Source organism: Dendropsophus ebraccatus, chromosome 12 (assembly GCF_027789765.1).
Source record: "Dendropsophus ebraccatus isolate aDenEbr1 chromosome 12, aDenEbr1.pat, whole genome shotgun sequence".
Taxonomy (NCBI): Eukaryota; Metazoa; Chordata; class Amphibia; order Anura; family Hylidae; genus Dendropsophus; species Dendropsophus ebraccatus.
In genome coordinates, this window is record NC_091465.1 from 13,040,200 (window position 1) to 13,067,551 (window position 27,352).

At 44.9% G+C, this 27,352-nt stretch overlaps 1 protein-coding gene across 1 annotated transcript; it reads right to left on the bottom strand.

Annotated features, from left to right (window-relative positions):
• Positions 1-4,230: 4,230 nt before the first annotated feature.
• On the bottom strand, positions 4,231-24,999 carry LOC138769173 (nicotinamide N-methyltransferase-like). Its single transcript, XM_069947443.1, has 3 exons — positions 24,849-24,999; positions 4,924-5,131; positions 4,231-4,654 (listed from the first exon to the last, which is right to left on the bottom strand). The coding sequence occupies exons 1-3, from the start codon at positions 24,997-24,999 to the stop codon at positions 4,231-4,233; spliced, it is 783 nt and encodes a 260-aa protein (XP_069803544.1).
• Between the last annotated feature and the right edge of the window lie 2,353 nt (positions 25,000-27,352).

Sequence of the window (27,352 nt, forward strand, 5' to 3'; positions counted from 1 at the left end):
CTATCTATGTGCTTTCCCTCCCTAACTAGCACGGAGCTCCTCTCTTTCTGCAGTCTAGACACACAATGAGAAAGAGCATGGACGCTCAGGCACTTCCTGTTCCTGGAGTGACGTCACACACCGTGATATTCACATAAAAACAGGATAAAAGGGATTATAGGAGTAATAATTCCTTTTATTCTCTTCCATTCTGTGAAAACAATACAGTTTTGCGACTCCGTTGCGATTTTAATGAACTTCGTAATGAACTTTTTGAAAGTTCGGTTCGGTACTGAACTTTTTGCAAAGTTCGTAACGAATCTGGTTCATAACGGTTCGGTTCGCTCATCCCTAATCACCTGTGTGTGCAGTGTGGAGATTTTCCCATTCATCTCCATAAGGCACTCTTCCCCCTCCCCTCCTGTACATCTGGCGGGGACGGGACCTTCACTCTAACCTTCCCAGGCACCCAATGTATCTGTGGGCCAAATTTGGTGTCAAACAGTTCAGGCGTTTGGAAGTCTATAGAGGACAGATGGACAGACAGACAGACTTTCATTTTTATGATATAAATAACTCACTTTTAAAGGACACACCCACAACACGCTCACTTGGCAGGTTTTTGGAAAAAAATGATGTGTTTGTCGGGTTTGTGGATAAATGGTGTTGCATGTCTTTAGTAATTGAGTCAGTCCACTATAAGTGGACAAAAAAGGAGACAAACTCAACAATTTTCTGCCAGTAACATCTTAGTAAATCAGCCCCTATATATCTAAACTCTTACCCTGCACTTAGTGGCGGCTTTATTCAGACAGAATGTTATTATCTAACTCTATTGATATAAAGGGGATTTTTAATTTTGTGTAAGAAAAGAGGAGGATTCAATTTAAAATAAAATATTAGGAAGTTATTACTGCAAAAATTTTGTACCTAAAACAAGTACGGTAAATAAAATCACATAGGGACATAACATCATTTGAGATTGTTTAAATTCCTGTTTTATTGTAACACATTGTACAGATGTATAGGAAAGTATAAAGTCAAGTTCCACTTTGGATGGTACATAGTAAATGGTGATACACAATATAGATAGTATACAATATAGATAGTATACAATCGGAATGGATACCTCTATTGGCATATAGCAAAAACTGGTTTGATTTTGACATTTTCAATAGCAAAAATTCAATTATTATCAAAAAAGTAGGGAATTTTAAGGGCGCAGCACTATTAGAATCAACTCTCTTGGAACTTTCTATGATTTAAAAATGTAAAAATATAATCAGTAAATTAAAGAGTACCTGTCATCAAGTTTGTAAAAAAAAAAAAAAAAACTTTGGCGATGTCTGTGATCCTTTCTAGACCCTTTTTTAATATATTTTTTTAATCTTTTGTTTTGGCAGCAATTCTCCCCTTCCTCTGCTTACCTTATCTGCTGTTCTCCTAAACTCTGGGGGCGTGTACAGGAAGTGATGTCATCTGCCCGCTCAGCCTGCCAAGTAAGGGCAGGAGTGCAGTAAGGAAATCTCCATAGTGACTGCAGCACATGGTACAGATTATATATCACTCCCAAATCATTTAACTATATATAAATTACTATATAAAACCATAAAACAGGAGCCCTATCCCTATAAATGTACCATACCCACTAATGTAAAGCTTAGCAGAACTACTACTCCCATAATGACACATAAGAGCATGACAGGAGTTGTAGTCATTCAATAGCTCTAGCTTGGGATACATTAATTTACATATAACTGTTACTCACTTGTGTTTCTTGACTACTACACTACAGCTGTTGCGGCATCATAGGTATTCTATATCTGCTGCATAAAAGTCCACTCATCACTGTAAGAAAATGTGGGATGTAAAGTGTAGAGTATGTGGGATGTGATCCTAGGGCCAATTTTGAGTTCTCTGCCACCTGAGGCAGCGGCTCCATCACTAGTGCTAAACCCCACCCCCACCTCCCGGAACAAATTTATCTGCCAAAGCCACAAGCAGAAGATTAACAAGATTCTCTCTTCTCATGCTCCGTTTACACAAAGCGATAATTCGCCCGATCGTACAATTAACTATTTCGAAGTAACGATTTTTTTTTTTAGAATGATCAGCGTTTAGATGCAACGATATATCATACGGAAAATTCGTTTTGCGATCGCTTAAGGCTATCTCGCACATAGGTTAAATCGACGAACAACTGTTTACACGGAACGATCTGCGAATTTTTTGCGAATGACAAACGACAATTTAGGAACAAGTTAAAAGATCAAAATGAACGATTTCTCGCTCGTCGCTTGATCGTTCACTGCGTTTACACATACGGTTATTGTTCGAATTCGATCGTTATCGTGCAAATTCACACGATCGTTCCGTGTAAACGCAGCATAAGCTTTAATGTTAACCGCTTGACTTGCAGGGTTAAGGGGGTGTTGCACGGTTCTCTTTACTCACACCTCTGTTTATGTCCAGAGCAGAAGGAAATTTTCATAAAGAAAATTACACGTACAGAGATGGCAGGAGAGAGCACCAGTGTAAGGCTATGTTCACACAACGTCAAAATAAGACGTCCATTTATGCCGTAATTAAATTTACTTAATTGGAATGCATTAAAGTCAATGGGAAGATAGAAGTCCAATGCACGCAGTGTATAAAATGCCGGACGTTGCCTGCACAGATGTCAAAATAATGATCATGATAATTATTTTCAGGTGTCTTTTGCAAACCGAACATTATTTTTTAGCTGTTTTAACCACTGTTTTTCTTTTTTTACCGTCTTTACTATTAAATTCAATGTGGACTTTTCTATTAAAGGGGTTGTCCAGCGAAAATCTTTTTCTTTCAAATCAACTGATATCAGAAAGCTATATAGATTTGTAATTTACTTCTATTAAAAAATCTCAAGCCTTCCAGTACTTATGAGCTGCTGTATGTGATGCAGGAAATGTTGAGCGAATGAGCGAATCTCGAGCATTCTCGAGTCCATCCGAACCCGATAGTTCAGTATTTGATTAGCTGGGGCTGCTGAAGTTGGATAAAGCTCTAAGGTTGTTTGGAAAACATGGATACAGCCAATGACTATATCCATGTTTTCCACATAGCCTTAGGGCTTTATCCAACTTCAGCAGCCACCGCTAATCAAATGCCAAAAGTTCGGGTTGGATCGACTCGAGCATGCTCGAGTTTTGCTCATCTCTAGTCGTTTTATTTTCAGTTGGACACAGTGCTCTCTGCTGACATCTCTGGCCGAGACAGGAACTGCCCAGAGCAGGAGAGGTTTCCTATGGGGATTCATAGAAAACTGAGACAGAGTTCCTGTCTCGGTTTTCTATGAATCCCCATAGGAATCCTCTCCTGCTCTGGGCAGTTCCTGTCTCGGCCAGAGATGTCAGCAGAGAGCACTGTGTCAGACTGAACATAAAACAACATTTCCTCCATGACATACAGCAGCTGATAAGTATGGAAAGACTTTAGATTTTTTAATTGAAGTAAATTACAAATCTATATAACTTTCCAAAACCAGTTGATCTGAAAGGGACCTGATCATACTAATCCATAGCAGCCCAGACGCATAAAGCAGGAACGTCATTTTGCGGCAAGGGGTTAAGGTGTTCTTGACATTATGTTAGGTGAAAAGGTTAGTTGTATGCACCAAGAAAGTTCTCATTCAAAGCACTGAATATTTTCACATGCTCCAAGTTCACCTGACGGAAGTAAAAAAAAAAAAAAGAAATAATAATAATAATAATAATGATAATAATTTGGCTGCTTTCGGGTGTAAACATGTTGAAAGAACTTTATATATTGGGGAACTCCTTGTCTAAAATGAAAAAAAAAAAAAAAAAACAGCTTAAGGCTATGTTCACACAACATTTAACAGCGTCCATTGTTAAACTGCTTGCCGCTGGGCTTCATTCCGGACGTTCCTGCAGCTGATAACTCTGTATCGGCTGCAGGAATGTTCTTATTTTAACATTGATTTGCGGACACTGTATGGGAGACATTCACTTCAATGTAATGTGTGAGCCGCTTATAATTCCAGATACTGTTCATTGAACAGGGTCTGGAAACAATAGGCAGGTACATTATTTTTTTTAAAAAACTAAAGGGCGGGTGGCATTGCATCGACTTCAATGCAATGCAGTACCTACAGTAAAGAACGGACGCTGATTCCATTGAAATTAGCATCGGTTCTTTACTGAAAAATTACATTGTGGGAAAATAGCCTAATGTGTAAGGTCCTATTCACATCTACTTCTCCTTGTGAGCTGCAATGAATATGAGGGCCTTATAGTCAGTACGGTCACTCACAACAGTTCTCTTCTTAACCTTACAGTCATCAATTACAAATCCTGCCCCAGCTAGAGCTTTCCTAACAAATTCCTCATCATATGTGAGAGCATGGAGCTTGTCTTTGCCAATCATCAAATATGTTCTATCTAAAGCCCCCAACATTATGAGGTGTCCACCAGGTTTCAGCAACCCTGAGAACTTCCTCAGATATCTGATGAAATCATCTTGGTCTTTGCTGATGACATCTAATAACACAACACTGATGATACAATCGGGCGGTGGTAAGACTATCGGATCCGTCATATTTTCCTTCTCAAGGTGACATTTCACTACATGTTGAGCGGCTTCTCTCACTTTTTCTTCTTTTTCCTGTAACTGGACACTGAAAGAAATAGGAAAGATGAAAACAGTCAATTCGAATTTAATAGCAATCTTTATGGCTTGATATTTAGGGCAGAAGTATTGGCTTTCATTGGGGAGGGGTGATTAACCAAATCTAGTGTAGGTGTTATGCTATGCCCTCACAACATTCCTCATTATTATACAGGAGCCCATGGAGAAGAATATTCATCTGAGAGGATAAATTGTATTGTGTTCTAGTGATATCTGACAGTTGGCCTTGAATAGACTAGCGGTACAAAATTACTTCACCTCTTTCCTTCCATCTCTACATGAATCTTTGTGACATGTCCCCAATCAAACGCTCCCGTACGTGAGTCCAGCCATCTCTTCATCTCCAGGATGCATCTGTCATGGACCTTCAGCACTATGATGTGTTCGAAAAACTCACAGGCTGCATAGAGATGATGGATCATGGGACCAACACTGAGGTCAACTAAGATGTCTCCTTTAATGTGACCTGCCGAGAGAAAATTACAAAATTTCATACTGAGACACATAACATATTAATCCCTTGCCTCCACAGCCTCTTTTGACATTAACCCCCTCCCGCAGAAGGGCGTACCGGTGGGGAGGTGCAGAGAGGGGCCGCGCTTTGACTCCGTTCTGAACCGCCGCGATCTTGGCTGCTTTCTGCAGCCCGGGACCATGGCTATTAGCGGGTGTGGCCAATCTCCGCACCTGCTAATTAGGACAGTTAAATGTACCTGTCAAACATGACAGCTGCACTTAAAAGTCCTAATTAGCCCCTCTCCCTGATCACAGAGGGGGAAACCTTTGTACTGGCCAGGCCGGGACTCAGCGTCGAAGTGATGCTGAACCCACCTTGGTATTCTATGTATCTGGTTTACTGCAGACCAGAGAAATAAAGCACTAATCTAATGGATCAGTGCTCTATTATATACACAGCAATGATATTAATGGAAGATCAGTGCTATGTATATAGAAGTCCCCCAGGGGGCTTCTAATTAATGTTTTTGGGAGAAAAAAAAAAGATTTTGTTTATTAATAAAAAAATCCCCTCCCCTAATAAAAGTTTGAATTACCCCCCTTTTCCCACTTTATACATAAAAATTAATAAATAAACAAACAAACATGTTTGGTATCGCCGGGTGTGTAATCGCCCAAACTATTAAATTATCACATTCCTGATCTTCCATGGTAAACAACGTAAGCGCAAAAAAAAAAAAATAATAATAAATTTTTGGTCTGGTCAAAACCAGAAAAATTTTGATCAAAAGTGATCAAAAAGTTGCATATACCCAAGTAAGGTATTGATGAAAAGTACACATGATGGCGCAAAAAAATTACACCTGACACAGCCCCATAGACTAGGGATGGGGAACCTTCAGCCCTCCAGCTGTTTAAAAACTACAATTCCCATCATGCCTGGACAGCCAAAGGCTGTCCAGGCATGAAGGGAATTGTAGTTTTGCAACAGCTGGAGGGCTGAAGGTTTCGCAACTCTGCCATAGACCAAAGGTTAAAGACGTTATAATGATGTTATTAGAGCAATTTTAAGGAACATTTAATATATTAAAAAGGGTTAAATTTTTTAAAAGTTGTCAAATAAAATAAAAGTTGTGCAAGTTGCCTATAATTTTAATCGTACCAACTTGACGAACATAGATAACATGTCACTTTTACCATAGGGTGCATTGTGTAAACACAACCCCCCCACTCCCCCCCACACACACACACACACACACCACCACCACCGCCAAATAAAAAATATTGCGTTTTATTTTTAATTTCCCCGCTCGTATAATTTTTTTTATGGTGTCGCAGAATATTTTATGCAAAACTTAAATCCGTCATTGCAAAGAACAGTTGGTGGAGCAAATAATAAGGGTTCATGTGGGTCTGTAGGTGGAAAAGTGCAAGAGCTATGGCCTTTTAAACACAAAGAGGAAAAAATAATATTGTTATAGGGTTTAGAATATTATCAGCAAATTTTAAAATTTCATGTACAGTAACAGCGGCGGCAATTGGATACTGTAACAGCAGCAAATATCAGGTATTGCAACAGGGGACAGGGATGAATTTAAGCTACAGAAACAGGGGCGCCTATCAGTACACAAATGGGGGATAATGGAGACTGGTAGAGGACAGGGTAGAGCAACAGATACCCCAACACAAGGCAGGAGACATTATACTTACAGCAATAGGAGACAGAGATGATTGTTAGGTAAAGCAAAAAGGGACAGGTGCAACTATTACACAAAGTAACATGGGTAAGGGGGTGACTATTAGGTACAGCTACAGGTCAGGGCAAGTCAGTTAAACTGTCACTGCAGGGCCCGGCTGTCCATAAATGGACAATTGACAGATGTTTGTGTTGTCAAGGGGTACCCGACAAGGGTGCCCCTTGTCACCACTTTTATTCGCACTGTATATTGAACCGTTGTCGGTTGTAATTAACCAGGACCCGGCTATAGCAGGATTTGGACTAAGAGGTAAGAAAGATAAAATAGTCCTATATGCCAACGATTTGTTACTTTTTATTAGCAATCCCATAGAAGGCATCCCCAGAGTAATTAATTTATTCGGGGAGTTTGGTAAGATGTCTGGATTGCGAATAAACTGGCATAAATCTGTGGTAATGCCCATTGGGATGAAGGGAGAGATCCCAGAGATGGGAATGAAGATATTAAAAGCAGAAGACACCTTTCCCTATTTAGGTATAGAAATTGCTTCACAAGTGGAGAGATTCATAGAACTAAATCTTAAGGCCCTGGTGCCGAAATTAGAAAAAAAGTTTAAGTTCTGGCAGGGATTACCACTCTCGATGATGGACAGAATGTCCCAAATTAAAATGATCGCTCTCCCACAATTAACATATGTCTTGAGGGCCTCCCCATGTTGGATACCCCGAAAATGGTTTAAAAGGATTGAAATATTGTTTAACAGATTAATCTGGAAGGGAAAGAATAGTAGGATGCGATATAAATATTTAACAATGCAGCAGGCAGAAGGTGGGTTACAAATGCCGGACATAGAGATTTATTATTATTCATTGCAAATCTATATAATAAAAATCAAAGTCTGTCTGTCCTTCTGTCTGTCTGTCTGTCTGTCTTCTATAGACTTCCAAACGCCTGAACCGTTTGACCCCAAATTTGGCACACAGATACATTGGGTGCCCGGGAAGGTTATTGCGAAGGTCCCGTCCCCGCCAGATGTACAGGAGAGGAGGGGGAGGGGGAAGAGCGCCCCATAGAGATGAATGGGAAAATCTCCTCACTGCACACACAGGTGATATAATTAGCTGCAGCAGACACGGCAGTTGGAGCCTTAGCAACCAATAGGATTACTGCTTTCATTTTCACAGGGAGCAATGGTTGCTAGGGAAGCTGCCTCACAACATCCACAGTAATAACTGGTAGACCCCCTACTCCATCTATACAGTACATGTATATACAGGACCCCCTACTCCATCTATACAGTACATGTATATACAGGGCCCCTACTCCATCTATACAGTACATGTATACAGGGCCCCCTACTCCATCTATACAGTACATGTATATACAGGGCACTACAGGTATACCAAACTGTGACTGGGTAATACTGCCACACCAGACCTGACCAATACCGCCATACTGTGACTGGATAACACCACCATACCAGACCTGACCAATACCACCAAACTGTGACTGGGTAACACTGTCACACCAGACCTGACCAATACCGCCATACTGTGACTGGATAACACTGTCATATCAGACCTGACCAATACCGCCATACTGTGACTGGATAACACTGTCATATCAGACCTAAACAATACGACCACACTGTCAAAGGATAACACCGCCACACCAGACCTGACCAATACCACTATACTGTGCTGGATAACACTGTCATACCAGACCTGACCAATACCGCCATACTGTGACTGGATAACACTGCCATACCAGACCTGACCAATACCGGCAAACTGTGACTGGGTAACACCGCCACACCAGACCTGACCAATACCGCCATACTGTGACTGGATAACACCATCATATCAGACCTGACCAATACTGCCATACTGTGACTGGATAACACCGCTATACCAGACCTGACCAATACCACCATACCGTGACTGGATAACACCGCCACACCAGACCTGACCAATACCGCCATACTGTGACTGGATAACACCGCCATACCAGACATGACCAATACCGACACACTGTGACTGAATAACACTGCCATACGGGTAAATACAACCCTGCAGGTATATAGGAAACTACAGGTATACAGGACCCCAAAACTATACACTACAGGTGCACGGGACCTCCACAAAACTATATACTACAGATATACAGGACCCCAAACTTTACACTACAGGTATAAAGGACCCCAAAACTATACACTACAGGTATACAGGACCTCCACCAACTATATACTTCAGGTATACAGGACCACCACCAACTATATACTACAGGTATACAGGACCCCAAACTATACACTACAGGTATACAGGACCCCAAAACTATACACTACAGGTATACAGGAACTCCACCAACTATATACTACAGGTATATAGGACCCCAAACTATACACTACAAGTATACAGGACCTCAAAACTATACACTAGAGGTATACAGGACCTACACCAACTCTATAATACAGGTATACAGCACCTTCACTAACTCTATAGTACAAGTAGACAGGAACCCAAATATACTACAGGTATACAGGAACTCCACCAGCTATATGCTACAGGTATATAGGACTATACAAACTATACACTACAGGTATACAGGTATACAGGACCTCCACCAACTCTATACTATAGTTATACAGGACCCTCAAACTGTTCACTACAGGTATACAGGACCCCCGAACTATATACTACAGGTATACAAGACCTCCACCAATTATACACTACAGGTATCCAGGACCCTCAAACTATAAACTACAGGTATACAAGACCTCCACCAACTATACATTACAGGTATACAGCACCAACTATATACTACAGGTATATAGGACCCAACTATACAGCACCAACTATACTACAGGTATATAGGATCCCAAACTATACACTACAGTTATACAGGACCTCAAAACTATACACTACAGGTATACAGGACCTACACCAACTCTATAATACAGGCATACAGCACCTTCACCAATTCCACCAGCTATATACTACAGGTATATAGGACCCCAAACTATACACTACAGGTATACAGGATCTCCACCAACTCTATGCTATAGTTATACAGGACCCTCAAACTATTCACTACAGGTATACAGGACCCCCGAACTATATACTACAGGTATACAAGACCTCCACCAATTATACACTACAGGTATCCAGGACCCTCAAACTATAAACTACAAGTATACAAGACCTCCACCCACTATACATTACAGGTATACAGCACCAACTATATACTACAGGTATACAGGACCCCCGAACTATACAGTACAGGTATACAGGACCTTCACCAACTGTACACTGCAGGTATACAGGACCTCCCTCAACTATACACTACAGGTATACAGCCCCCCCCAACTACACACTACAGGTATACAGGACCCCTCCCCAACTATACACTATAGGTATACAGCCCCCCCAAATATGCACTACAGATATGCGAGACCCCTAAAAACTATACATTGTGGGTATACAGAACCCCTCCAACTATGCACTACAGGTATACACTAATTCCACTGATTAACTCTGATGAAACAATACCTTTAGCTTGGCTTCCTGGGCACCTTAGAACAAATCTAATTTACACACTGACACTTTATACCCGGGCAGCGCCGGGTACATTTTCTAGTCTATATCATAAAAATGAAAGTCTGTCTGTCTGTCTGTCCCAAATAGACTTCCAAATGCCTGAACCGTTTGACCTCAAATTTGGCCCACAGATACATTTGGTGCCCGGGAAGGTTATTGCGAAGGTCCCGTCCCCACCAGATGTACAGGAGAGGAGGGGGAGGGGGAAGAGCGGCGCCCCATAGAGATGAATTGGAAAATCTCCACACTGCAAACACAGGGGATATAATTAGCTGCATGTCTCCAGTAGTAAACGGCAGTTGGAGCCTTAGCAACCAATAGGATTACTGCTTTCATTTTCACAGGGAGCAATGGTTGCTAGGGAAGCTGCATCACAACATCCACAGAAATAACTGGTAGACTCCCCTACTCCATCTATACAGTACATGTATACAGGACCCCCTACTCCATCTATACAGTACATGTATACAGGGAAGTATTACCAGCTGCTGCTGCCCTAAGCACTAAACCTGAAGGTGCCCCATCCTCACTCACCAATTAGCATCAGGATAGGCAGGTAATAGCTCCACACGTCACATTTAACACCGCCACACCAGACCTGACCAATACCGCCATACTGTGACTGAATAACACCATCATACCAGACCTGACCAATACCGCCATACTGTGACTGGATAACACCACCATTCCAGACCTGACCAATACCGCCATACTGTAACTGGATAATACTGTCATACCACAACTGACCAATACCGCCATACTGTGGCTGGATAACACTGTCATACCAGACCTGACCAATACCGCCATACTGTGACTGGATAACACTGTCATACCAGACCTGACCAATACCGCCATACTGTGACTGGATAACACTGCCATACCAGGCCTGACCAATACCGCCATACTGTGACTGGATAACACTGCCATGCCAGACCTGACCAATACCGCCATACTGTGACTGGATAACACTGTCATACCAGACCTGACCAATACTGCCAAACTGTGACTGGGTAACACTGCCACACCAGACCTGACCAATACCACCATACAGTGCTGGATAACATGGGCATACCACACCTGACCAATACCGCCATACTGTGACTGGATAACACTGTCATACCAGACCTGACCAATACCGCCATTCTGTGACTGGATTACACTGTCATACCAGACCTGACCAATACCGCCATACTGTGACTGGATAACACCGCTATACCAGACCTGACCAATACTGCCATACCCCCCTCGAAAAGACACCAGATTTTCTGGCAAGTCTGAACGGGAGGGTACTGCCCCTCTGCAAGGTGCTACCCTACGCACCAGACCATGGGTGCCTAATGGTAAATACAACCCTGCAGGTATACAGGACACTACAGGTAAACAGGACCCCAAAACTATACACTACAGGTATACAGGACCCCAAAACTATACACTACAGGTATACAGGACCTCCACCAACTATATACTTCAGGTATACAGGACCCCAAACTATACACTACAGGTATACAGGACCCCAAAACTATACACTAAAGGTATACAGGAACTCCACCAACTATATACTACAGGTATAAAGGACCCCAAACTATACACTACAGGTATACAGGACCTCAAAATTATACACTACAGGTATACAGGACCTCCACCAACTCTATACTACAGGTATACAGCACCTTTACCAACTCTATACTACAGGTATACAGGACCCCCAAACTTTACACTACAGGTATACAGGACCTCCACCAACTATATACTACAGGTATACAGGACCCCAAACTATACACTACAGGTTTACAGGAACCCAAAACTATACACTACAGGTATACAGGACCTCCACCAACTATATAATACAGGTATACAGCACCCCCACCAACTCTATACTACAGGTATACAGGACCCCAAAGCTATACACTACAGGTATACAGGACCCCCAAAACTATACACTACAGGTATACAGGACCTCCACTAACTCTATACTACAGTTATAGAGGACCATCAAACTATGCACTACAGGTATACAGGACCCCCGAACTATATACTACAGGTATACAAGACCTCCACCAATTATACACTACAGGTATCCAGGACCCTCAAACTATAAACTACAGGTATACAAGACCTCCACCAACTATACATTACAGGTATACAGCACCAACTATATACTACAGGTATACAGGACCTCCGAACTATACAGTACAGGTATACAGGACCTTCACCAACTGTACACTGCAGGTATACAGGACCTCCCTCAACTATACACTACAAGTATACAGCCCCCCAACTACACACTACAGGTATACAGGACCCCCCAACTACGCACTATAGGTATACAGCCCCCCAACTAAGCACTACAGATATGTGAGACCCATAAAAACTAAAAATTGTGGGTATACAGAACCCCTCCAACTATGCACTACAGGTATACACTAATTCCACTGATTAACAATACCTTTAGCTTGGACTCCTGGGCACCTTAGAACAAATCTAATTAACACACTGACACTTTATACCCGGGCATCACCTGGTACATTTTCTAGTAATAAATATTTGTAGAAATAGAAAAACAGGGATGGGATTACAACTTATAAAAGAGCAAAAAGTTGATCTGGTGGAAGCGAGAACTGCTCTTAAAAATATTGGGAACAAATCTTCCTTTGCACGGCAGTGGTTTAAAGTGTGGATGGCGGTTAAAAAGATAGGCAAAATACGTGGTAGCACTTGTTTCACACCAGTTTGGGGGAACGATAAACTAGAAGAGTTGGATAAAATAATTCACAAAGGATTTTGGCAAAAAAGGGGTGTGGTATTATTAATACAGATAATAGAGAATGGACAGTTACAGTCGTTTGCACAAATGCAAATACACTATGAGATTCAACATTAAATTAAATGGGAATCTAATAATTATTTAGTAACTTTAGATGTAGCTTCATTGTATTCGAATATTCCTCATGAGAAGGGTCTGCAAGCCATCAAAAGTATTTTAATGGAAGATGTATTTATGCCACTAGAACAAAAAGAGTTTATTGTAAATAGTATGGAATTTATTTTAAAACATAACTATTTCAGTTTTGAAGAAGAATTTTTTATTCAGCACTTTGGAACCGCAATGGGCGCGAAATGCACGCTGGTTTTCGTTAATTTATATATGGGGATGTTTGAGCGAGAATTTATTTATGGGAGTCGTTTTAATAAATTTATAAATTTTTATGGGAGATTCATAGACGATTTATTAATTATATGGAGTGGAACAGACAATGATCTTAAAGATTTTATGATCTTTATTAATGATAATTTATGGGGTCTTAAATCTAGTGAAAATGTAAGTCAGGAGGAAATAGCCTTTTTAGATTTGTCAATTTATATTAAAAATGGTGATATTAATACTAAAACTTTTTTTAAACCGATTGACGCGAATGGGTACCTACACTTTAGCAGCAAACATCTGAAGACATGGAAAGAAAATATTCCCTTCGGACAAATGGCTAGAATAAAAAGGAATTGTACAGAAGAAGATATATTTGAGGAACAAACAAAAATTCTAGAAAAAAGGTTTTTACAGAAAAAATTCCCTAAAAAAATCATAGAGGGGGCTAGAAAGAAAGCTAGTGGACTAAACAGAAAAATGTATATGAAAGGGAAACGAGATGAAGAAAAGAGAGGAAATACAAGAAAAAAGGAAAAATAATGTTAATTTCATCACCAAATACTCAAGCAATCATACAGCCATAAAAAATATTTTAAAGAAAAATTGGTCCTTATATTACAGAAGGCACTAAAGTGGTAAAAGGGGAAAGATCAGAAGAGGAGATAATTATAAAATATCATCAAAATTGTGGTTCAGATTTTGTTATTTTGGGAAGAACCACTCAATCTCTATGACGGAGAGTCAATACACACAGATTCAATATTAAACATAGATTCCCCAAACATAGTGTTTCCCGTAATTTTTCACAATGGAGATGATAGTGGATTAAAAGTATTTCCAATAGAAAGGATACATTTTCAGCTGCATAGATTTAATAGGTTATGCAAAAGAGAGAGCTTTTGGATATTCAAATTAGACACTTTGGTACCCAATGGACTTAATGAGATGATAGAAAGGGTATAAATTTTATTGATATATATGTGTTTGTTGTCTAATAGAGTTAAGATATTTATGTATATGTGTGTTTTTATAAATGTATGTTATATGAATTAGATTGCAAATTTTGCCCGGCAGTAATGTAAAGGGGAGGAGGAATAAGGAGCTAGTGGGATTTTTAAAGTGTATGTCAGTTATTTGCCACTATGTCCCTGATGAAGGAATTGGGTATTCCGATACGCGTTGGACAAAGAATAAATTTGTTGTTTTAATATTATGACCGAATTTATCTTCAAATCACTGTGATCGAGGAATTTGCTCCGGTCCTAGCTGTAAAGCACGATAGAAGACTGAATAGGCTGTGCATAGAAGATCTGGGGAGAATTCATGTCCTTCTCTGAGAAGTGCAACATCGACTGGCTGTATTGCGGCTACGAGATTTCCTGGCGGCGGGGGGGAGTTTGACCTATCTCCCCTCCGAGACGTGAGTAACCCACTTACTTCAAGGATATCAAGGTTAAATGTTGGTTGCTAGAGAATAGATCGCTCCCCAATTTTTCTTTCCTTTTTTTTTTATGCCTTTTCACTATGAGATTCAAGAAAGACACTATTTATATTATAGACAAATTTCACACGCAATAAGAGACACACCAGATAAAGAATATTTGCACATAAAATCACATGTTATTATGGATTTATTAAAAAAAGTCAGTGGTCATAAGTAAGCGAAATTAAGTAAAATAAGTAAAATATAAATTGGGACAAAAATGGATAGGGCGCTAATAGGGTTAAAACAGAAATGGGAGAAAGAGGTTGGTGATATTTTGGAAGAGGAGTGGAGATATTGAAGAATGTTAATTTAGCATCTGTAAATGCAAATCATAGACTTATACAATAAAAAATTATTCATTGATTGTACTATTCTCCACTTAGATTACAAAGAATGGGAACTAGGCTGCATTCGGAGTGCCCCAAATGTAAAAGTGAAGAGACAACTAGTCTACATCTACTATGGAGCTGTCCCAATGTTCGGGAATTTTGGGAGGAAGTACTAAATAAAATAGAAAGTAAGCTAAGTAATAAAGTTTTAAGGGATCCAAAGATGGTGATTCTTGGAATGACATCGGGTATAGATAATTACTCTAAGACTTCGCTTAAATTGATGATGCTTGCTAAGGTTCTAATATTAAGATCATGGTTATCCCCAGAATCACCACATATAAGAGCATGGGAGAATATAGTGGGAAAAAAATCAGCAAATATGAATTTATTAGTGTGCCTAATAATGTTAAGGGAAGGGAAACATACGAGAAAATATGGGGTAGGTGGAACGGTGAATAAAGGAGTGAAGGAGGAAATCTTTAATCGGATAGTCAATTTAAACGTATTTTTGTGTTGTTTTTATTTTATTTTATTATTTTTTTTATTATGATTTGTTCTTCTCGGCGCTATACTTCCTCTTTGCTCTGGGGTTAGGTGGATGGGTGGCTGATAGATGAGAGGGGGGGATGGATTTGGGGGATAAAGAAATTGCAGTATTTTATGGTAATATCAAAATTGTGTATTTTGTTTTTGTATTTTGTATTTGAATAATGTATGCTATGCTTTGGAAATAAAAATATTCAATAAAAAAAAAACTGTCACTGCACAATTTTGGAAAAGGACGCTGGTTGACCTCAGGCAGATCAACCAAAACACTTCAGAGACTGACCTTGGCGTCAGTGCATTCTAGGACACGCCCCCTGGGAAATCAAATATGCAAAAAACACTACAGAGACACCATCACATGTTTTGACGTCAGTGAGCTAGCCAGAACGTACTCCGGGAAGAAACAACCAAGCCAAGGAATGTCTCCAGTTAAGGAAACCACCCAAGCAAGATATCCATCCACAGACAGCTGTTTCGGGGTGTTTGCCCCTCATCAGTGTGGAGTAGGATTCTGTCTAGAGGGAGCAATGCCTAGTAAGTGCATGCAAAAGGACGATGGTTGACCTCAGGGAGATCAACCAAATTACCGCAGAGACACCATCACATGTCTTGACGTCAGTGTATTCTAGGACATTGCTCCCTGGAAAATTGAATATGCAAAAAAAAACACTGCAGGGACACCATTACGTGTCTCGACGTCAGTGAGATCCCACTAGCCAAAATCCTACTCCACACTGATGAGGGGCAAACACCCTAAAACAGCTATCAGGGTATGGATACCTTTCTTGGGTGGTTTCCTTGACTGGAGACATTCCTTGGACATGATGGTGTCTCTGCAGTGATTGTTGCATATTTGATTTCCCAGGAGAAATGCACTTACTAGGCATAGCTCCCTCTACCCAGAATCCTACCCCACAGTGATGAGGGGCAAACACCCCGAAACAGCTGTCTGTGCATGGATACCTTGCTTGAATGGTATCCTTGACTAGAGACATTCCTTGGCTTGGCTGTTCCTTCCCAGATTAAGGTCTGGCTAGCTCACTGACATCGAGACACGTGATGGTGTCTCTGTAGTGTTTTTTGCATAACTGCACAATTTTGGGTGACAACAGTTTAACTGCTTTATGTTGCACCAATGGGCCTCAACCCCAGAAATACATGTGTGAATTTGCAGGAATGGGTTAAAGAAATATTTTGAGTCCCCCTTGTCCTTTTTATATATATAAAAAACCTGTCTCTGACTAGGTTGAAAGCGCATCTGCGGTCGAGAGGCGGGAGGCTTGTATTCAAGATTCGAGGTCATGTGGTTCAGCCATCCAATGAGTGTATACGCCGTTTTCACCCTGCGTGCGTACTTCCAGGGTCCTTCACGGCCTCCCTGCATGGTGATTGGATTAAAAAAAGCGCCAAGTGTGATGGGAGGGCTTTTCGAATGTTTGCCGCTTATTCGACACACTACTCGATTGTATTCAAATCTTTCAAATACCGCAATATTTGATCGAATACCTACTCGATCAAAACGTATTTGCTCATGTCTACAAAATAATGTTTTCTACCTACTTTCTAACTCTTTCTTGTGTGTTTCCCTAGTTTAACCTTACTCCTCCAGTGTTTGCCTAGTATATATAGTCAGATCTTCTCAGGTCCCAATGTAAATACACTTTCCTTGTCCTCAGCACATTTCTCCTCTAATCTTACTATATTTGCTGCTCATATATATATATATATATATATATATATATATATATATATATATATATACTGTCAGTACCGAATGTCCTGCAACAGCTCCTGGGCCGTGTGCCTCATGTCGTCTAAGCTCAGCAGTTTCAGTACTGCCTGTTTACGCTTACCCACCGCACTGCTGATGCTACGAGATGGAGGCGACGTGCTCGTGGAGGGTAATGGAGAGGAGGAGGAAGAAGAGGAGGAAAAAGAGGTGTACAACTCATGAGAGACCGCAACCGAGGTAGGCCCCACAATCCTCAATTGATATAGTGTCCCTGCCCGCCAGCACTTGTCCATGTGTCCGTGGTTAGGTGGACCTTGTCGCTGACCGCATTTGTCAGGGCACGGATGATGTTATCCGACACATGCTGGTGTAGGGCTTGGACGGCACACCATGAAAAGTAGTGGCGGCTGGGGACAGAGTACCGAGGGACAGCCACCGCCATGAGGTTCCTAAAAGCCTCTGTCTCTACCAGCCGAAAGGGCAGCATCTCCAAGCTCAGCAGTTTGCCTATGTGCACATTTAGGGCTTGTGCATGCGGGTGAGTGGCAGTGTACTTGCGCTTTCATGCAAAGGTCTGCTGAGGCGCTCGTGCCTGGGGCATGGGCGGGGGGACTGAAAGAGCCAGCACCTGACACAGGGGAAGGAGCAGGGGTGCGACTTGCAGTCACTGAATGGCCTTGGTTCCACTAATATGCCTGCATATGCTGGTAGTGGTTATGCTGGTAGCGGTGGCTCCCCTGCTGATCCTGGCGCGGCACACGTTACACACTACAGTCCGTCGGTCATCCGCAGTTTCTTTAAAAAACCTCCAGACTTTGGAACATCTAGCCCTGGCCACGGGAGTTTGACTCCGTGAAACAGTTGCTGATCTACTCGCTCTGCCCCTGCTTCTCCCTCTGCCCACCCCTCTTCCTCTTCCAACCGGTCCTGCGGGTGAACTTGTCTCCCCCTCAGAAGCACGGTCTTCACTAGGCTTATCCACCCAGCTCGGGTCAGTCACCTCGTCCTCATCCACCAGCTTATCACTCTCCTCCTCACTTTGAGTTACACCCATGACAACAACCTCACTGTCTGACAACCGAGTCTCATCGTCATCAGACACCCCTTCCAACCCCGCTTGCAAGTCCCCACTCTCATCACCCACTGACTGCGTGAGCTGCATAGTTTGGGCATCAGGACAGATCGACTGCTCCGGTTACTCTGACTCAGGGAAGGGTCCAGAAAACAGTTCCTGGTAGGATGGTGGTAAATCTGAATCCCTTCTTTCCCTGGAGGGGCCAGGCTGTGGGGAAGGAGGCTGAGCTAATGGATCAAGGGTTCCACTCCCTTGGGTAGCGTGGGCGGACTGCGTTGAAGACTGGATGGTGGATAAGTTACTGGACACATTATCCGATATCCACGTGATCACCTGTTCACACTGCTGCGGTTTTAATAATGGTCTACCTTGAGACCCCGTAAGTTGGTCAAAGAAGCTAGGGATTGGACATCTACGGTGTGCCACTGCTATCTCCTCAACAGGTGCTGCTGTGTCACCCTGCCCTGAAACACGGCCTCCAGCAACCACATAACTTGGAACCCCACGCCCACGCCCTCGACCCTTACCCCTGGGGTTCACCATTTTATGGACACTGCACAGTATGGAACTGAGATAGGCCTTGCGTATGAAATACAGATATCTTGAAAAATAGTTTTAGTAAGCAATGGTGTGGTGGGGCTCTATCATGCTATCTAGTATGGGCACCAACTGTACACACTTTGTCACCCCAATACAATGAGCAGTGAAGTAAGTTCTATGCAGGATGCACTACATATCCCAGCTATACAGTGCAGTACACACTAGTTTAGGGGGGGCTTGACGGTGCCATCTGGTATGGGCACCAACTGCACACACTTTGTCACCCCAATACAATGAGTAGTGAAGTAAGTTCTATGCAGGATGCACTAAAAATCCCAGCTATACAATGCAGTACACACTAGTTTAGGGGGGGGCTTGACGGTGCTATCTGGTATGGGCAACAACTGTACACACTTTGTCACCCCAATACAATGAGCAGTGAAGTAAGTTCTATGTAGGATGCACTACAACTTCCAGCTATACAGTGCAGTCAGGCCTGTATTTAGAGTTCATGCTGCCCTAGGCACCTTGCTTGCTGAGGCGCCCCCCCGGCACTGGCTGGTTACATGCATGGTATATACCCTGGCACTTGGGTGCCGCTCTGCTTGATGCCTGCTATTCTCAACAAACAGACGTGATGGAGGAAGGAGGCCGGGGACATCTTAGTTCGGGGACCACTTCTGTCCAGTGTAGGACTGGGGACCTGGGGCCCACCAATATAGAACCAGTGAGACACGACATGCTGACCCACTCCTTTCCTGAATTCATCTGTATCTGTGACAAATCCCTACATTTGTACAGCTCTCAGGCTATGCTGGGAGTTGTAGTCTCTGTGAGGACAACCCTGTAATAAATCACTGTGTGCAGAGACTCCTGGTGGCTGCAATCTGTGGGTGACAACCATCAGCCCTGAAGGTCCAGCAATACATCTGTCTACGCTGTACTACAACTCCCAGCATATCCTGAGGGCAGCAGACTGTCAGTACATGCTGGGAGTTGTAGTGCCTGCAGCTGTTGTAGTTGGGTCCTAGGTGCATTATACACAGGATGCTTTGTGGCATATAAGAATACATAGATCTGTGGGTGCAGGGAACTGACCCCAGAACATCACTGATAGGGGATAGAACAAAAACATCTCCCCCTATCCCTATCAGTGATGTTCTGGGGTCACTTTCCTGCGCTGAGCCCCCACTGATCTATATATTCTTATATGCCACCTAGGGCCCAACTCCAACAGCTGCAGGCACTACAACTCCCAGCATGTACTGACAGTCTGCAGCCCTCAGCATATGCTGGGAGTTGTAGTGCCTTCAGCTGTTGTAGTTTAATTCTAGTTTAAAAGTTTGCGCTAGTGTACTGTAGTGTCCGCGGGGCTGTGTCAGTACATTACCGCAAACCATACACTGACCCATTTAGACCCCAATGGTACACAGGCTCTGCACACTATAGAAGTGTTTACAGTGCAGTTACTAATGACTCACAGGTGACGTCTTCTCCCATTGCCGTTGCTCACTTTTTGCTTTCTTCTCCATCTGGCAGCCATCATGAAGACTTCTCCGACCACAACTCGTCTGGCAGGCGGGCAGCTGGGGGTGACTGGGGAAGGGAGGCAGCTGGGGGTGACTGGGGAAGGAAGGCAGCTGGGGGGGACTGGGGAAGGGAGGCAGCTGGGGGGGACTGGGGAAGGGAGGCAGCTGGGGGGGGGGACTGGGGAAGGGAGGCAGCTGGGGGTGACTGGGGAAGGGAGGCAGCTGGGGGGGCTGAGGAAGGGAGGCAGCTGGGGGGGGCTGAGGAAGGGAGGCAGCTGGGGGTGACTGGGGAAGGGAGGCAGCTGGGGGTGACTGGGGAAGGGAGGCAGTTGGGGGGGGCGGAGGAAGGGAGGCAACTGGGGGTGACTGGGGAAGGGAGGCAGCTGGGGGTGACTGGGGAAGGGAGGCAGCTGGGGGGGGCTGAGGAAGGGAGGCAGCTGGGGTGACTGGGGAAGGGAGGCAGCTGGGGGTGACTGGGGAAGGGAGGCAGCTGGGGGTGACTGGGGAAGGGAGGCAGCTGGGGGGGCTGAGGAAGGGAGGCAGCTGGGGTGACTGGGGAAGGGAGGCAGCTGGGGGTGACAGGGGAAGGGAGGCAACTGGGGGTGACTGGGGAAGGGAGGCAGCTGGGGGTGACTGGGGAAGGGAGGCAGCTGGGGGGGGCTGAGGAAGGGAGGCAGCTGGGGTGACTGGGGAAGGGAGGCAGCTGGGGGTGACTGGGGAAGGGAGGCAGCTGGGGGGGACTGGGGAAGGGAGGCAGCTGGGGGGACTGGGGAAGGGAGGCAGCTGGGGGGGGACTGGGGAAGGGAGGCAGCTGGGGGTGACTGGGGCAGGAGGGCAGCTGGGGGTGACTGGGGAAGGGAGGCAGCTGGGGGGAACTGGGGAAGGGAGGCAGCTGGGGGGGACTGGGGAAGGGAGGCAGCTGGGGGGGGGCTGAGGAAGGGAGGCAGCTGGGGGGGGGCTGAGGAAGGGAGGCAGCTGGGGGTGACTGGGGAAGGGAGGCAGCTGGGGGTGACTGGGGAAGGGAGGCAGTTGGGGGGGGCTGAGGAAGGGAGGCAACTGGGGGTGACTGGGGAAGGGAGGCAGCTGGGGGTGACTGGGGAAGGGAGGCAGCTGGGGGGGGCTGAGGAAGGGAGGCAGCTGGGGTGACTGGGGAAGGGAGGCAGCTGGGGGTGACTGGGGAAGGGAGGCAGCTGGGGGTGACTGGGGAAGGGAGGCAGCTGGGGGGGCTGAGGAAGGGAGGCAGCTGGGGTGACTGGGGAAGGGAGGCAGCTGGGGGTGACAGGGGAAGGGAGGCAACTGGGGGTGACTGGGGAAGGGAGGCAGCGGGGGGTGACTGGGGAAGGGAGGCAGCTGGGGGGGGCTGAGGAAGGGAGGCAGCTGGGGTGACTGGGGAAGGGAGGCAGCTGGGGGTGACTGGGGAAGGGAGGCAGCTGGGGGTGACTGGGGAAGGGAGGCAGCTGGGGGGGGCTGAGGAAGGGAGGCAGCTGGGGTGACTGGGGAAGGGAGGCAGCTGGGGGTGACAGGGGAAGGGAGGCAGCTGGGGGGGACTGGGGAAGGGAGGCAGCTGGGGGGGGACTGGGGAAGGGAGGCAGCTGGGGGGCTGGGGAAGGGAGGCAGCTGGGGGGCTGAGGAAGGGAGGCAGCTGGGGGGGTCTGGGGAAGGGAGGCAGCTGGGGGGGGGCTGAGGAAGGGAGGCAGCTGGGGGGGGACTGGGGAAGGGAGGCAGCTGGGGGGGACTGGGGAAGGGAGGCAGCTGGGGGGGCTGAGGAAGGGAGGCAGCTGGGGGGGGCTGGGGAAGGGAGGCAGCTGGGGGAGACTAGGGAAGGGAGACAGCTGGGGGAGACAGGGGGGAAAAGCTGGGGTGACAGGGGGAGCAGCTGGGGTGACAGAAAGGGGGAGCAGCTGGGGGTGGCAGGGGGAGCCGCTGAGGTGGCAGGGAGAGGATGGGGCAGTTGGGGTGGCAGGGGAGAAGCTGGGGTGGAAGGGGGAGAAGATGGGGGGCAGAGGGAGAAGCTAAGGGGGCAAGGGGAGAAGTGGGAGCAGCTGGGGGGCAGAGGAGCAGCTGGGGGCACAGGCAGGGGGAGCAGATGGGGGGCACAGGCAGGGGGAGCAGATGGGGGGCACAGGCAGGGGGAGCAGATGGGGGGCACAGGCAGGGGGAGCAGATGGGGGCAGGGGGGGCACAGGCAGGGGGAGCAGATGGGGGCAGGGGGAGCAGATGGGGGGCACAGGCAGGGGGAGCAGATGGGGGCAGGGGGAGCAGATGGGGGGCACAGGCAGGGGGAGCAGATGGGGGGCACAGGCAGGGGGAGAAGCTGTGTGGGGAAGAGGGAACAGCCGGGGGCAGAGGCACACTAGGCAGGTCCCCCCAAAGCAGCTTCGGGGGCGTCCGGGGTGAGCTCCTTCCGGCACACGCTGCTTCTATCTCAGGCCGGCAGCTCACCCGTGCAGCCCCGCGGTGCCCGAACTATTTCCTGCTGCAGCGCTCGTGACGTCATCGCGCCGAGCAGGAAGAAGTTCGGGCACCGCGGGGCTGCACGGGTGAGCTGCCGGCCTGAGATAGAAGCAGCGTGTGCCGGAAGGAGCTCACCCCGGGTGCCCCGGGGCTGCACAACGGTGGCAGTAGCGGTGGCGTCACCCCCCCCCCCCCCCCCCGCCTTCCAGCCGCGGACTAGGCACCCGTGGTCCGGTACCTAGGGCGGCGGGGGGTAAAAATATTTTTTTTTATTAAAAAGATATATATTTTGATCCCTGCAGGTGCCGCCCCCCGCAGGGCGCCGCCCTAGGCACCGGACCACGGGTGCCTAGTGGCAAATACGGCCCTGAGTGCAGTACACCAGGACCACCAGCCCCCAAATCAAAAAAGAGTACACTGAGCACTTCTTAGGGGTGTGTATGCAACACCTAATGCCCCCTTTCTGCCAGCAGCCGGTCACCACGGTGTGCTGGTTAAATCGCGGTAGCAGCACTGCAACTCCCAGCCAGCAGTCTGTAGTAATAGTATTAATAAAAGCTTTTAAGCCCTGAAAAGGTCTGTTTGTTTATATTGCTAGTATATACCCTGCCTACTGGAACGCTAAATCCTACACTGACACTCTCTTTGACCAGCAGCAGCTCTGTCCCTGATCTCTCACAGCATGCGTCTGAAGCGAGCACTGCCGGCGCCGAGTTTTATATGGCAGGGTGATCTGATCTGGCCAACCAATCACTGCTATCGACATGTATGGGTCCCACATCATCGCAGGATGTACCAAAGAGTCTCCTGCATGTTTATTCGCTGCAAAAAAGCGCGCAAACTTACAGGAAACGGATTTTGGGATGTCCTCGAGTATCGCGAGATGCTCGTCTGAGTAACGAGTACCATCAAGTACCCTAATACTCGATCGAGTACCAAGCTCGGACGAGCACGTTCGCTCATCTCTAATCATGATTCATGTCTCCAAGACCCTGTACCCCTGTACACCTCCAGTAGCTAGATAGTAGACCCCATTTCTCCTATAAACCCCTAGGTAGGAGCTCCCAATAGGTTGGAGCTCTTCTCCCCCTGTATATCCTCAGTGGCTAGTTAGGAACTCCCTACTCCCTTATCATTCCCAGTAGATATAAAGTAGCCCACCTCCTTCATACATCTCCAGTAGTTAGGGAATCTTCCTCCCTATCCCCTGAGTATCCCAATTAGGCAAACAGGAGCCACCTACCTCGTGTACATCTCCAGTAACCATGGCAGAAAATTTACAATCTCCCAATAAATACATAGAAAAGGACAATATATGATAGTTAGGAACCGAAAGGAAATAAGAGTAGCACAAACTGGTAACACCAGACATTAGTAATTGCCTCCTCCTCCTTCTTTTTCAGACTGTAGAAAGGAAAAGGAAAGCAAGGAGACCCTAAATTTTCCATCATAATCAATGACAAACATTTTGCTTTACTCCCGTTACTTATTGGAGCCGTGTGATTAACTATTCGGATCTTCAACAACCTAAAAATACATTTGTCTAAATTAGATGTTTGATGTTATTCAAAAGCGATTAAACATAAAACACTAACCCCCTGTGAACGTTCTTGTAAGTTGTTCCATAGGAAATATCAAGGAATCCTCTGCAAAGACCATCTCAGGTTTATCTGCAAAATAATCCTCCAGGACTTGTCTGGAATCACAACCATGGACATGATAGAGCTTATGGGTGCTGGAAGCCATTGTGTAATCCTGTATCACAGATAGAGTGACTGCCTCTACACCGGAGCTCAAGGTCTTTGTATTTATTACCAGAAAAGCATATACAGTAAGTAATATCTCATTTACAAATCATGAGTTACTGACTTCATGAGAAAGTTACTTATAATATACTTATAATAACCTTTTATGATATACAAACATGTTTTATCGCTATAGGGTTATTCTCATCTCAAGTTTTTCTTTACTCACAAGATATTGTATAACACCATGATCCGTTGCTCGTCAACAATCTGGAGAAAGGTGGGAATAGTGTCCCTGTAATTATATAGTAGAACTGCATCTGCCTGTGCTTTATTCACTATAGGGCTTCGGAGTAGAGATGAGCGAAGCACTTGGAAATTTGTTTCGCGAAGTTCACGATTATTCATGTGAAGTTAGCGAATATTCGCAAATTGCATACAAACGAAATTTTGTTAAAACAGGCAAACTATAGTAGCTACATTAGTGGGACTATTACAGAGTGGCGATTTGCAGCAGATATTGCTATGACAGTGTCAAAATTGGAAAATATTTATCAGCCGGTCAATCATTACATTTACGCCGTGGACAGCAGTGAACGTTGGTGGATCAGCAGTGTAATATCAATGTTCTCCCCGGACAGCAGTGGGCATTGGTAAATGAGAACCCAGTGATTTATTAAGATGGACCCTGTGTTCACTGTGACTTCCTATACAGCACACCCAGCACCCAGTGACTTGGTTTAATAAACACCAGTCAACCAGTTACTTGGTATACTGGACAATGGCTTCACTGCTGCCACAGAAAATCACCCACAATCCATCCTCCTCTCCTCTCTGTCCCCATCTCTCTGCATTTCTCTCCCTGCTCTAACTCCCTGCTGCAACCTGCTCTCCGCTATACACAGCCGACTGGCCGCCTCCAGGAAGCCAATCACCATATATAGAGAGGGGGGAGGGGGTTGCTGACATCACACTGGGGTTTGCTGTCGATTTGCTTATTTGCTGATATATTATTTGACTATGCATTTTTACTACAGATGAGCAAAGCAGCCAAAAATTTATTTCACAAGGTTCCCGGATTTGGACGGGCGCAAGGGATAATGCATAATCTCATGCTCTGACCAAAAGACACTTTTTTTTTTAGTGATTTGGGGAAGAGAACCTGAGGAATTCGCAAATCAATACGAAGCAAATTTAACGCCCGATTTGCTGAGAATCGGATTTTGTCAGATTCGCTTCGCTCATCTCTACTTCTGAGTATTACCAGGTTTAGCGTTCAAAGAGTTAACTTTGACATGGCGGAAAAACGGCCCCAGAATAAACAAAGGGCGCTGCACACATACATACACTGCCCCATTCAATCTCTATGGGGAATTTAAACCTAGCCGAGCGCTAAGCTTGGGATGTCTGGAAGGTCTACATAGAATGAATGGATCTATTTATTCTGGGGACATTTTTTTTTCCCCATTCTAAGAATTTTCTTCCCATATCCAGCAGGTGGTCCCTTACCTATCAGCCTGTTATTCTCCATGTTGTCTATAGGGGATAATGTATTAAAATAGGGATTGTCATTCTAAGGCTAAGTTCACACTGCATTTTTGCAATCCGTTTCACGTATATGTTTTATGGAAAAAACGGATGCAAAAACGGATGCAATTGTGTGTCATCTGTTTGGATCTGTTTTTCCATTGACTTCCATTATTAAAAGAAAACAGATCGAAATGGATGCGTTTTTTTTAACAGACACGAAAGTAGTTTTGACTACGTTTTTCTGTCCGTTAAAAGTAACCAATTAGAAATGGAAACGTTGAACGGATTGCAAAAACGCAGTGTGAACCCAGCCTTAGGCTGGCAGTCTGCAGTGGTTTCTCAAAAGCAAATGATAGGTGAGTTTGAACCAGATAAGTCAACACAAAATATTTCCTCATAGATAACTTTACTTTAAAGCACAGCAATAATCCTTACTGTCATATAAACAAAGGGGAAAAAAATCCATTAATGATAAAAAATAAAAAAAATACATACTTTAACCTTTAAGGGGTCATGCAGAAAAGGGCCTTGTTTGTTACATGCCCAGAGATGGGGTGCTTAACCATAATAAAGCCTGGAGTGCCCCTTTAAGGACAGGACCCATTTAGGAATTTCATTATCTTTTTATTGTTGCATTGATACAGCAATTTGTGGTGATCTTTTTGGATATTTCTGTTATGTAGTTTGGCATTTACATTTTATTTATTCAAGGGGGGGGGCACAATACAAAATATAATATCATTGTTCCAGTATATCGGCATATTTATGTAATAATTATTCCTAAGATCTACGTCCCGGCAGGCCGATAATTCCGACAATGAAGC